Here is a 12,677-nt window from a genome sequence, read left to right on the forward strand (position 1 = left end):
TTCAGGTGATACTCTGAACTTTACCAAAGGGCTTATAATCTGCTAGTTCATCTAACCAGGAAACTCCAATTAAAACAACCTTAAATAACAGTATTTCTGTCTTCTGGAATTAACAGCAGGAATGACACAAGATCTGCAGCTGATAGATTTACCATGTCACAAGCTGGATAAGAACAGCAGAAATAACCCAAGCATCTCCATACCTGAAATATATCTAGACTGTTAGCAGATGTGCTCTGTTTTGGATCCCTGATTTTTTAGCCTATTTTTTGTCTTTTCATATTTCTTTTCCATTGGCACTTCAGTGTGGGATTGCAAGATAAACAGGGATGATCTGCACACAAGTCCAGGACCCGAGATGAAGTCAGGACACTGGATGCTGATCCACACTGTGAAGTACTCCCAAGTCAAGAAACAAAAAATTTGAGTCAAGCTAAAAATAACACTTTTATTCATGGCAGTGATGTTTCTGCATTATTTTAATTCAGTCTGAGAAGCACGGCCGTCTTATTGTCAGCTTGTGATGAACTAAAAAAAAAAAAAAAAAAGGTGTATTTTTGGATGTGGAACATAATGTACAAAGCAGAATTTAATCTATTATGTAGAGCATTATGTGCACTGCGCTTTATATACCAGGAGATGCTGTTTCTAAAAATCACTTAAGCATGGACCTAGGTAACAACATTCATTCAAAATTAATGTGAAGCTGTCTTGCAACCGTAACAGTTCTGAACGCACAACAAAAACAAACAAAAAAAAGAGCAAGGCTTGATTTGACGCTAATTATCTTCACTTTGTGATGTTAAAAAGAGAGCCCAGGCTAAATGCAGGTTTGCGTGTGCCTGTTTTGTGTCCTTTCCGCACGTTTCTCTGCGCTCCTGAGCCCAGCGCGCCGCTGCTTCGAAGACGCAGCATGGTGCTCCTTTTTCGGCCGGTAATTACGGTCCTTGGCTACCGAGCACCCAAGGCCTGTGCCTGCGCTGGAGCTCCCTTCCTCGGAGCGAGGCAGTGCGGCACACCAGCCTGCACCCCGCAGCATCGACACACACCTCACCGCCGGGCACGGCACGGCACGGCACGGCACGGCACGGCACGGCACGGCACGGCACGGCACGGCACGGCACGGCACGGCACGGCACGGCACGGCACGGCACGGCACGGCACGGCACGGCACGGCACGGCACGGCACGGCACGGCACGGCACGGCACGGCACGGCACGGCACGGCACGGCACGGCACGGCACGGCACGGCACGGCACGGCACGGCACGGCACGGCACGGCACGGCACGGCACGGCACGGCACGGCACGGCACGGCACGGCACGGCACGGCACGGCACGGCACGGCACGGCACGGCACGGCACGGCACGGCACGGCACGGCACGGCACGGCACGGCACGGCACGGCACGGCACGGCACGGCACGGCACGGCACGGCACGGCACGGCACGGCACGGCACGGCACGGCACGGCACGGCACGGCACGGCACGGCACGGCACGGCACGGCACGGCACAGCCCTCCGAGCAGGGCCGGGCCGGTCAGAGCCGTGAGGCGGCCCGGGGCGGGGCGGGGCGGGGGGAGCGGCCCGGCGCTGGCCGCCGGCGGAAGCCTGGCCGCGCCGCCGCGGAAGTGACGCCGCGCTCCGCCTCCCCGCTCCCTCCCCCTCCCGGCGGCGGCTCGGGAGCCGGGCGCGGCTGGCGGCGGCCCCGGGCGGGACCATGGCGGACGGCGTGGACCACATCGACATCTACGCCGATGTGGGCGAGGAGTTCAACCAGGTACGCGCGGCCCGCGGGCGCGGCCTTTCCGCTCCGCTCCCCTCTCCTCCCTCTCCCGCCTTCGTAGCCGCGCCGCCTGCAGGGCCCTCAGCGCGGCGGCCGCGCCGCCGCCATTGTTCGGGCGCTCCCGCCGCCGCCGAGCGCGGGGCTGCGCGGGGCCGGGGCGGGCGCGGCCTCACGCCCGGGCCGCGGGTGCCGTGGCCGAGCCGCGATCGGAGAGCGCGCCGGGCGCTGAGAGGCGGCTGCTGCCGGCGGGCTGGACGCGCCGGGGGCGAGCGCCTTCCTTCCCTCGCCTTTTCGTTTCTTACCAGCCTTCGTCCCTCTCGGCCTTTCCCTCTCAGGGGCCGCTCCAGAGGGCTCTCCCGCGCCGGCTCGGCGGACGGGACCCTCCCGGATGCGGCGGGGAGAGCGGCCCCTTCCCGCCGGCGGCGGGGGGGAAGCACTGCCATTGTTCGCAGATGAATCAAAAAGCCGCCGAGCGGTGGCTGTTTCTCGGCCGCGCTTTGCGGGGGAGGCGGAACTAGTGCGGCTTTATTCTGCAGCCCTGGAGAAAGTATCCAGCTTTTTATATTTTCGGGTTTTGTTTTTCTTATTCGTTCTTATCTTCCATTTTAAAAAGTGGCGCGAGCCTTTTTTAGAGGACGGTTTCGTATTTTGTTGTGGAAATTTGGATGAAATAAACAACTTCTCTGGATTAGAAGTAGTCCTCTTTTATAGATTTTTTGTTGGTGGTGGTTTTGGTTTGGGGTTGTTTTTTTGGGTGGGGCGGGGGGGATGTGTTTGTATCAGTTTTGCATGCCATCTGTCCTGTTAGCGAGTCCTGCGCTTCTCCAGGTTGAGTTGCTCCAGATTGCTTTGTTCCTGCCCTGGAGCATAAATAACCGGGAGCAACTGCACTTGCGGGGCCCAGCTGTATGCCAGCTTGCCTTACAGAGGACTGAGAAATAGGTAGTGGCTTTGGAATTCACAGGTAATCTGTAACTTACTCAGCAACTTGTAGTTTTCTCAGAAGACTAGTTCTTCAGATATCGAATAATACAGTAATTTTAAGTATTAATAATTTTGTAAAGGTATACTATATAAGAATGCCACACTAAAAGGAGATGATGAAAAGCACTGATTTGCTCTTAGTTTATCTGCATGTGAAGGTTTCTCCCTTACAGTTAAAGACCCAATATATGAATTTAAACAGGAATGTGCCCTAGGACAGACACCATTTAGCGGAAGAGTACGTTTTTTGAGATTCTCTGATAACTTGAATTTAGTTTAATCAATCATAGATAAAAGTGATAACAAAACAAATTTTTTGGGGAAAAAACCCTTTCTTGAATCTGGTAGTGTTTATGTAAATTCATATGTGCAGAAGCCCTCAGAGTAGAACAGTTATGTGCTGTAAGTCTAGTGTAAAGAGATAATGCCAGAACAAACGTGATGGGGATGATCTGTTCCACTCACACAGTCCTGGTCTACTCAGGTCGTCGTTACTGTCGATATCTTCTATAACCATCATGATATGAATGAAGAGAATCTTGTGAAAATTTAGTTTAGCTTGATCCAGCAGGCAGGGAACCCTTTTGCTTTTTTCACTGTATTCACTCCAGTTGCTTCCCTGTTGGGTTTGTGTTTCTGCAGTCTGTTGCTTCAGTTCATAAATCTTGCAAAATATAGGGCAGAAAGGTGAGAAGAGGCTAGTGCCCTTTTTCCATCACCTTGAATTTTGTTTGTTTGTTTTAGGGAGTTTTCTTCTGCGTTTTTGTCTCTGTCACACAGCCCCCAAAAATTTAATTTCTGTGACTTTCTATTTAAAGTGATATTGTTGAACTGAGCAAGTCTTGAGAAATATTAAAGTTTTACTATGAGGGATTGATGCCTTTGCACTTTCCATTTCCTTCTGTCATATATGAAAGAAGTTAAGTTGTATTAGTTACTACCACTTAATTCTGACATCATTGAGAAAGGTTGTCTAGGAACTTTTATTCATGAGTTGCTGCTCCTGGTTTGAAGCTGACAGCTTAAATAGATAAGATGGAACATAGTGCTGTGGATGTGTAAAGATGACAATCAAGAAAATGCTTTAGGGAGAAAGTGATTTGCATTATTAATTTGTTTATGTAGAGGGCATTTGACAGAGCATGTTTGGAAAATAAATTGTCTTTATTTGTTAAATGAACTTGTTTTTTGATTTTGTTGCTGTACATTAATGTGACTTACTAATATTTTTAAAATTGGACTATCGAAACCCTTTCCACTGGTTTTGGCAGTAACAGAGACTGAAGAATATTCCGTGGAGCTTTTTGTTCTTCTGGATACAGTACATAACTGTATTTATACACAAGCTGGGACAAAACTTCTGTTTGCATCTGGAGTTAACCCTTCATTTAGGACTTGTGACTGGGTAAACATCCCTTGGTTGTTCTGTCTTGTTCTCTATCACAGGGTACTCATCCTTGAGGCTGTTCTGGGATTTTTTTAAATGCCTTTTTTCCAAGTGGGAGGAGGGTAGGGATGTTCTGCTTGATTAGTGCTAAATGAACCGTAGGTTATAAAGGTGAAACAAAGACCACAGAGCTATGAGTTTATAAGCTGGCTAAGATGGCTGACAGCTGTAAACTGTCTTGGGTTGTATTTAATGTTGGTTACAATGAGCTGACTAACTTGATATCAGATCTTTTGAGTGAAAATGCGTCTTTCTTATTCTATCTGAAGCTCATTGTCTGTCATGTTACCTCTTACTCTTTTATTAAAGTATTGTTCATTATAATAACATTTTTTGTCCTTGGGCTAACAGCTTTAGTCAATTTGGCTCTGATCAATTACATTTTTGTTTAAATTGTGGTTTCTTTTTTTTCTTTTTTTTCTTGAAGAACTTGGTTGAGTAACTTTTCATTTTTTTTCTTCTAAGCTGACTTCACCGTCCAGCAGTCTTTTCTATTTATTTATTTCATATGAGAGCCTCATAAATGCAGTAGTTCCTGCATGCATTGCTTGTGCCCTGTTAGAAATAGGTATTGCATGGAATATTTAACCTCGAGCATCTCCCTACGTCTTGCTCTTCAAGAGAGTGAGATCTGTGATGCTTATTAGAACTGTTACCTGTGTACAAATAGCTGAGGATGGCCTTCTCTCCAGGGCAGAAGACCCTCAGTAAGGTTGGGGTGCTTTAGCAAATATTAGGGTGTGGTTTTATACACAAAACCCTACAGTATTGCAGTGTGGTACAGAGATAATCAAGAGCTAATGCAGGAGGCCAGTTTGGGTCTGACTTGAGGCTGCCTGCCAGTTTGGCCAGCAAACTAGGTTGCTTTTTTATGGTCATGAAGATTTGACCATGCTTGTCAAGTTCCCTGATGACCTTTGCATTTTCAAGCTTGGGGATTTTTTTCCACGTGTGCTCATGCATGTAGTTAAACAGTAAAAACTTTCTACACATGCATACATACAAAAATCTTTCTGATCAGACAGATGATGCAAAAGAATTTAAGGATATCATATTTTAATGCTGTGGAGAAGGTGCTTGCTTTGTTTATCCCCTAATGAGTAAACTTGGATAGTTGCATTGTGGATATGTCTAAACATGCCTGTAATCATCCATTTTGATATTTAAATGCTAGCAAATTAGTGATGAAAGACTTCATTTTGTATTTTGTAACTGGATAATAAAACTGATTTAGATGGAATCCGCAGTTAAGAGGCTAATTATCTGAAAACTACAGTATCTTAGGAATGTGTTAGTGACTGTCTTGACTTCAGGTCTGTGACACAAAGGAAATTTTTTTGTATGGGGTAAATAATAAAAGCTAGCATTTAGCGACCAGTTAAAGCCAGTTATTAAAAGCAGCCTTTATATCCGAAAGACTGGTGTGTTATCATAGGAGGGGATGGACACCTTGTGGTATAATAAACTTCTACTCAGTAAGGCTGTCCTGGTCAGAAAAAAACATAAGCTGGCAGACCTGCATATGTTATAAAATATGTATATAGTACATGACAGCATATGCATTTTATTAGTTCTGCTGAAAGGGGCCCTGGGAAGACATAACTTCTGTATATTGGTAAACACCAAACTCCAGAAAAACTTCTGACCTTCTTATCTGGCACCTGTGAACAGTGATACTACGTATGTTTAGTTTGTGGTTTTGACTACTCCTGAATTTTTAGTAATTCTTTGTAACTCTGTAATTACTCTGTAATTTTTAGTTACACAGGATCAGGTTGCTTAAATTTTAGTGCTGTGCCGGTTGTAGGGCCAAGAGCATTTGGGCTTGTAGAGTAAATATGAATCCTATGGTTGAACAAATTTGTCTACTTCTGCCATAGGCAGTTTGCTATCTTAGAAATATCAAAGGCTGCCTTTTTTGTTAATGTTCCAGTTTGTATGTTCAGACAGTTAATCAAGACCAGAAATGTTTTTGGTTTGTCTTTAACTTGTTATTCTTCAGGGCCTACAAATTTTTTTTTTTCAGTGAGGATACTAGCATGTGTTTAGAGTTTTTGACCACAAATATGGTAACTTGAGTGAAAAAAAACAGTGAGGGGGAAGCTGGGTAGTTTAGTTTTTCTCTCTTTTTTTTTTTTTTTTTTTTTTTTTTTTTGTCTTCCCAAAAGCAACAGTAAATATTTTTCAACTTTATTCACCTCACTGATTTTTTTTTAAAATGTGTTTTTGGAGGTGTTAGTATTTAACCCTTAAATCGACAAAGTTCAGCAGCAAAAGCAAGTCTAACACACATATGGTCAGCTTAAAGAAATTTTGCTTAACAACAACAAGAGCCATTTCCAAAACAGCGTTTGCAAAGGAAGTAAATGGTTCTCTGCAGCTCAGAGGAGTATGACTGCTAAGGTCCGAAAAGAAAATAACATGTTCCATTTGTCCCTTCTGGACGTGAAGTTCTTTGTGTGTTCATGGCTTTCATATGGGAATGTTTCACCCAATTCCATCTATTAGCACAGAATGTGGAATTTCAGTCCTGATTTTATGATGAAGTATTTCAGACTGTGGTCTAGTTAAACATAGACTTTGGAAATGCATTGTTGCTTGATTTTCTTTTCGAGGGGGCCAGAACAGCAGTGGTCACTTGGTTTATCTACAAGATTGTGAGTTGCAGTAATTGAGAAGAAATAATTTTGCTTCATGCTTGATGTCCTTGTAACTAAGGAAGTTGGAAGAGGTCAAAACTGCTGAGACTAGAGAAGTAACACTTCCTGTACTTTTTTCCTCTTCTGCATTTAGGAAGGAAGGGTGTGTTTAGGTAAGTTTCCACAGAACACGAATGAAGGAGAAGGGGTTCTTGGATCCTGTGCAACATCCATAAGGACACCTCTCTTCTGTCTACACTTTGAGTTGCTGGTTCAGATAATTCTTAATCATCTAAGCACACACCTTTCTGACATTGGTAAATGAACGAGTTCCATGCTGGATGCAAAACTGGCACGATGTGAGAAGAAATTCTAGTGAGCAACATCAGGTTTTCTCTTGTGTCTTTATGTAAATTAAGACATTGATGCTATTGAGCCTGCCCTGCCTCTCTCTCAGTTACCTGCAGACTCTGCTGCCTTAATATTTCTCTCCACTGGTGGAGATCTGAAAGCCTGTGTCATACAAAAGAGCTGTTTGAGAGGAGTTTCTTGTCTCTAGGGGATTGCAGCAGAGCTGTGGACTGCTGCCCATTCTGGTGTTTTGGCAATGCTGACATGAGGGAGATAGGTTAGTGTATGTACATCTGCTGTTAAGTTTGGTGATTGTGTTTTTGCATCTGTCTACCAAGACTAAATTCTCCTTCCCTTAAGTCATCATTCATATACACAGATGACTAGAGTTACTGCACATTTAGCAGAGGACTTCCTTAATTGCCTTGTGACATCAACCTTAATCCAGCTGTAGGATGTCATGTTTAGGCCTGTCTCAGGCAGTTCTGTGTACCTGATTTCATTAACTATGGTGGTTGGAGGAATCAAGTGGAGAACTGGATAGACAAGATGAAATATAAATAATTTAATTGTGATAAGCTTACCTTTAGAGAGAGATTTTTCTGTTTAAGTTTGAGACAATGCAATTTACTTAGGATTAAATGTACTTGATTGACAATGCCAAAACTCAGTTTACCAGTTTGTTGGGTTTTTTAAAAAAATTAATATTGTTTTAGTTATACCTTCCCTGTATGAGCAATAGTTGATATTATTTTTATATTTTCAAGACAATGGGTCTTTTGATCATGGTTATGGATATCTTGTGTTTACAGCACATTGCCAGCTTTGCAGCCTGTGTTTTGTGGAGTCCAGCCTGGCTCTCTCTAGCTGCCGTATATGATACCTTGAACTATTCTTCTAGGATGCCTCTCTGAGTTTCTGGATACAAATTCATAATGGATGCTGAGATATCTCTGATACCAAAACCTGGCCAGGCAGTTTGTGTTCTGGAGCATGGTATGAGAGTCCAGTAAACTGGGGGAAGTTGGCTCAGAGGGGCAATAGCTGCTTGTGGATGGACTGGGCATTGGTCAGTGGGTGGTGAGCATCAGTGGTTATGTATCACTTGACTCATTTGTGCATCATTTCATTTCTTTTTGTTGTCTTTTTCATCATCACCATTATTATTTTTGTATTTGACTTTATTTCAGTTATTAAACTGTTCTAGTCTCAGCCTACAGGTTTTACCTTTCCACTGATTCTCTTCCCCTGTTCCACAGGGTTTGGGGGGTGGAGTGTGCAAATGCCTGTGTGGTACTTAGTGACCAGCTACACTTAATCCACAATAGTCCTTTTTTGTCACCCATCGTGGGGCTTGACAGGTTGAGAAGACAACAAACCTAACTAGAACATGCTAGAACAAAATTGTTATAAGCATTTGTTATATTAGTTTCTTAGTTGTTGGATACAATGTTGATTTTATTCTCTCAGTTGTTCTGCTTGTTCTCAGAGCTCCATCATTCAACTCCCTACTTACAGTGTGTGCTCCCTGTTGTGTTGTTTATCAACCGTGAAAACTAGTCTAAGGTATTCCTGCCCACAGCAGGGGGCTTGGTACTAGATGGTTTTGAAAGTTTCTTCTAACCTAAGGCGTTCAATGATCCTGTGAGCACTGGTGTATGATAGGACAGAATTGCTGGTTGTGAAAGTAATCTCTTACTTGTACTCAGTGCTGCTGTCATCTTTTTGAATGATCTATTGGAAACTATTAATTATTTCACCTTTTACCTTTCATCCTCTGAGAGTTAACCTGTGGAAGTGATGTGATCCCACATCTTACCCTTCTCTGCCAGCCTAATGACAGTAGCTCTTGAAAATTTTGAATATTCTTGGGATGTTGAAACAAGCATGGCCCTTTTGCCAGGAACCATGATTGTGGGCCAGATCTTGTTTAGGTTTAGACAACTGTTTGCAGCTATTCAAACCCTCTGACAAGGCACTGTGGCTACTCAGACCTTGGTGGCAGGTGCTCAGACCCTTGCAGCAGGTGATGCAGTTGAACCAGAGCACCAACCCCTGCCAGTATCAGTCACCCCTTTTCAGCAGAAGAAATGGACACAGGAGAGCTTGTTCAGTAAAGGAGAACAAAGCAGGGCCATCACAAGACAGGAAGAAGAGGCAGAACAAGAGGCAGCCACTCAATCCCTATCCCTGAGAGAGCCGTGGGATACACAAAAGGATTTCAGCCATCACCCAGGTGAGCAGGTGATCACCTGCCTGCTTGTCTGCTGGGTAACAGGGCTAGGGGCCTGGAATTAGAGGGTAGGGAGACCAATCAACTGGGATCACCTTCTAAGGAAGGGGGTATTGACCAGGCAATTGGCAAAGGGCCCCAAGTCCTCAGCCTTTGGGAGGTGACTCCTGTGGAGTGTGAAGGAAAGCCATCCATTTCAAGGAAGGTGCTCCATGTCACCCAGGGGCGCCACAGAGGTATCCAGTACCTTTGTTATGACCTAGACAGTGCACAGTCACCCACAGACCCAGAAGAATTCCAGTGCATGTGATCCTTGTGGCACAAACTTGTCCAGAGCATGCCATTTTTATATTCTGGTTTTGCAGGATTGTATGGATCCTGTGGCCTAGTATGTCAGGCCCACAGGAGTGGAAGGCTCTAGTGCACAGGGTACCCCAATGCCTTCCAGCTCTGTAGGGGCAGAACCTATTTCTGTTTCTGGAGAGAGAGAGGGGGAACCAAACAGCTAACTGCACTGGAGGCTGACGTGAGCCTGACCGGGAATGTGTGGCAAAAGCACTCCCTGTGTCTGGCCTGGAGGTTCTGTGCATGCCCGGCATAGACTGTCTTAGGAGATGGTATTTCAGGGACTCAAAAGTGTGCTGGTGGGTGTTCAGTACCACTGCTTGGAGGCAGAGGAAGTTAAGCAGCTGCCTGTCTTGCTGGTCTCTCAGAGGACCTTTCTGTTGGGCTTGCTGAAGGTCAGAGAACAGGTGCTGGTCATTATCATGGCATTGCACCAGCAGCAGCATTGCACCGAGACTCCATGATTCACATTCAAAAGCTGATAAATCAACTGGAGAGTTAAGCAGTGGTCAGCAGGACCATATGGCCAGAGTGAAAGTATAAGGGAGAGTGGGGACTGTGAGCTGTGAACTATGGTGGCCTGAATGAAATCACCCTGTGGCTGAGTGCTGCCGTACTGGACGTGCTGGAACTCCAACATGAGCTGCAGTCAAAAGCTGCCAAGTTGTTTGCCACAACTGACATTGCTAATGTGTTTCAATACCTTCCAGAGGCCACAATTTGCTTTCACTTAAAAGAATGTCCAGTAGACCTGGAATGTAGCACTTTGGGTTGAAACATGGCACTAGCAATTCTGTGGAGTGATCCAGACTGCGTTGGAACAGGGTGAAGTTCTGGAGCACCTGCAATACATTGACAATATCATCATATGGGGCCATATAGCAGTGGAAATTTTTGAGAAAGGGGTCCATTTATTCCATAAAACATAGTAAGGTCAAGAGACCTGCGTAATAGATTAAGTTTTTAGGAGTAGAATGGCAAGATGGATGTTGTCAGATGCCAGTGGATGCGATCAGCAAAACAGCAGCAATGTCTCCACCAACTAGTAAGAAACAAACACAAGCTTTTTGAGGTGTTGTGGGTTTTTGGAGAATGCACATATTCAGATTGCAGTCTAATTGTAAGCCCTCTCTATCAAATGACCTGGAAGAAGAATGACTTCAAATGAGGCCCTGAGCAAAAACAAGCTTTTGAACAAATTAAATGGGTCATAGTTCATACAACAGCCCCCAGGCCAGTCTGGGCAGGGCAAGATGTAAAAATGTGCTCTATACTGCATTCAGGGCAAATGGCCCTACTGTGGTGTCTGGCAGGAGGCTGCAGTCCATCTCCAGTCCTTTGTTTTGGGACTGGGGATACAGAGTATCTGAGGCCTCCTATACTCCAGCTAAAGGAGTATAGGAGGCCTCAGATACTGGAGTCTGATCAAGGGACTTGAGCTGCTTTGGTAGGGATTGGTGTTGAAGTACAGCTCCTCCAGCTCCCTGGTGACTGCCAGTGCTAAGCTGGATGTTCAAAGGCAAGGTCTCTACACATCATGCGGCTGGTTCTACCTGAAATAAGTGGGTTGCAGTGACCACATAATAAGCGCAAATGGGAAATCCCAGTTGCCCAAGATCTTGGAAATTATCATGGACTGTCTAGAAGACAGAGATTTCAGAATGTCAACAGACGAGGAGATAGCACATTCTGAAGGGGCCCCATCTCAGAAAATGAGATGCAGTATTGATGAGTCCTTCTGTATTATAAGAAAGCATCAGATGGAAGAGCATCATGCCCAGTACATAAACTAGTGGGAGTTGGGTGGAAGGGGCTGATCACTGCTCAGGGACTGGCAGTTGATTTTATTTCAGTTTTTAAGCTGTCCTTCTCCCACAGATTTTACCTTTTTCTGATTTTCCTCACCCATCCCACAGAGTGGTTGGGGAGGGAGAAGTGAGTGTTACTCACTGGAGGAGGAAGCAACTGTGTGGTACTTAGTTGCAATCTTGGATTAAACCATGACAGTTCTGCATTCTAATGTATACAAGTCTGGGATTAGGGTTGGTAGATTTTTTGATTTCTGCTTAATATTAATAGAGCAAAAGTATTGGAATGGAAAGCAGTGGTCGGAAGTATTTTTTTCTGGCTAAATTTAGAATATAATAGGAGTCATAAGAATTTTATATGTTTTGATGTGGATGAAACTGGTGCTTAGCTTTTCAGCAGGGATGCTGTGTAAGTCAATCAGACTTACTGTGTCTGTGGAACATGGCAATTATAACAACTTTTGCTTCAATAAGTTTTAAGGATAATTTTAATTATAATCTTTTTTTTTTATTTTAGGAGGCTGAATATGGTGGGCATGATCAGATTGATTTATATGATGATGTAATATCTCCATCTGCAAATAATGGAGATGCTCCAGAGGATCGTGATTACATGGATTCTCTTCCACCATCTGTTGGGGATGATGTAGGTAAAGGAGCCGCACCAAATGTTGTCTATACGTATACTGGAAAGAGAATTGCCTTGTACATTGGAAATCTCACTTGGGTAAGTATCTTACTGCTGTTTAGTTGTAGATAGGAATTTTAATTATAGATGTAACTATTTGAAAAGTTTTTGTGCCTTAAAATGTTTTCTATGAAATGTTACAAGTATCAAAAACTAGTTTTTGTTGTTTGTTTGATTTTCTTTAATAATAATTTGTGGTTGTGGAGTCATTCTTCCTTTTATCTGAAATTTGTTGGAGAGCCCGTCCGGACCTGTCATGATGTCTTAAAAATCAACAAAGTCTTTGGTAAATATAAACTTCAGAGTTTCTGTCATGTTTTAAGTGTTATGAAAGGATATTTGTGCTACTATGTTCTTAAGGTTTTCAGAGAAATAAATGAAAGAAGTAAACAAGTTT

The 12,677-nt window shown here is 44.2% G+C and overlaps 1 protein-coding gene and 1 long non-coding RNA gene across 6 annotated transcripts in view; one reads left to right on the forward strand and one right to left on the reverse strand.

The window, feature by feature from the left end:
- Window positions 1-428: 428 nt before the first annotated feature.
- On the reverse strand, window positions 429-2,159 carry LOC136361319 (uncharacterized). Its single transcript, XR_010743618.1, has 2 exons — window positions 2,088-2,159; window positions 429-528 (listed from the first exon to the last, which is right to left on the reverse strand). It is a non-coding gene; the product is annotated as an uncharacterized lncRNA (long non-coding RNA).
- Window positions 1,652-12,677, forward strand: part of CPSF6 (cleavage and polyadenylation specific factor 6) — a 29,335-nt gene continuing 18,309 nt past the window's right edge. For all 5 annotated transcript variants that reach the window (XM_066319141.1, XM_066319143.1, XM_066319144.1 and 2 more), the window contains exons 1-2: window positions 1,652-1,779; window positions 12,110-12,319. In XM_066319141.1, the coding sequence (XP_066175238.1) occupies window positions 1,720-1,779; window positions 12,110-12,319 (270 nt within the window). In that variant the 5' untranslated portion in view covers window positions 1,652-1,719. The remainder of the gene's footprint in view (window positions 1,780-12,109; window positions 12,320-12,677) is intronic.

The sequence above is a fragment of the Sylvia atricapilla genome, chromosome 5, assembly GCF_009819655.1.
Source record: "Sylvia atricapilla isolate bSylAtr1 chromosome 5, bSylAtr1.pri, whole genome shotgun sequence".
Classification (NCBI taxonomy): Eukaryota; Metazoa; Chordata; class Aves; order Passeriformes; family Sylviidae; genus Sylvia; species Sylvia atricapilla.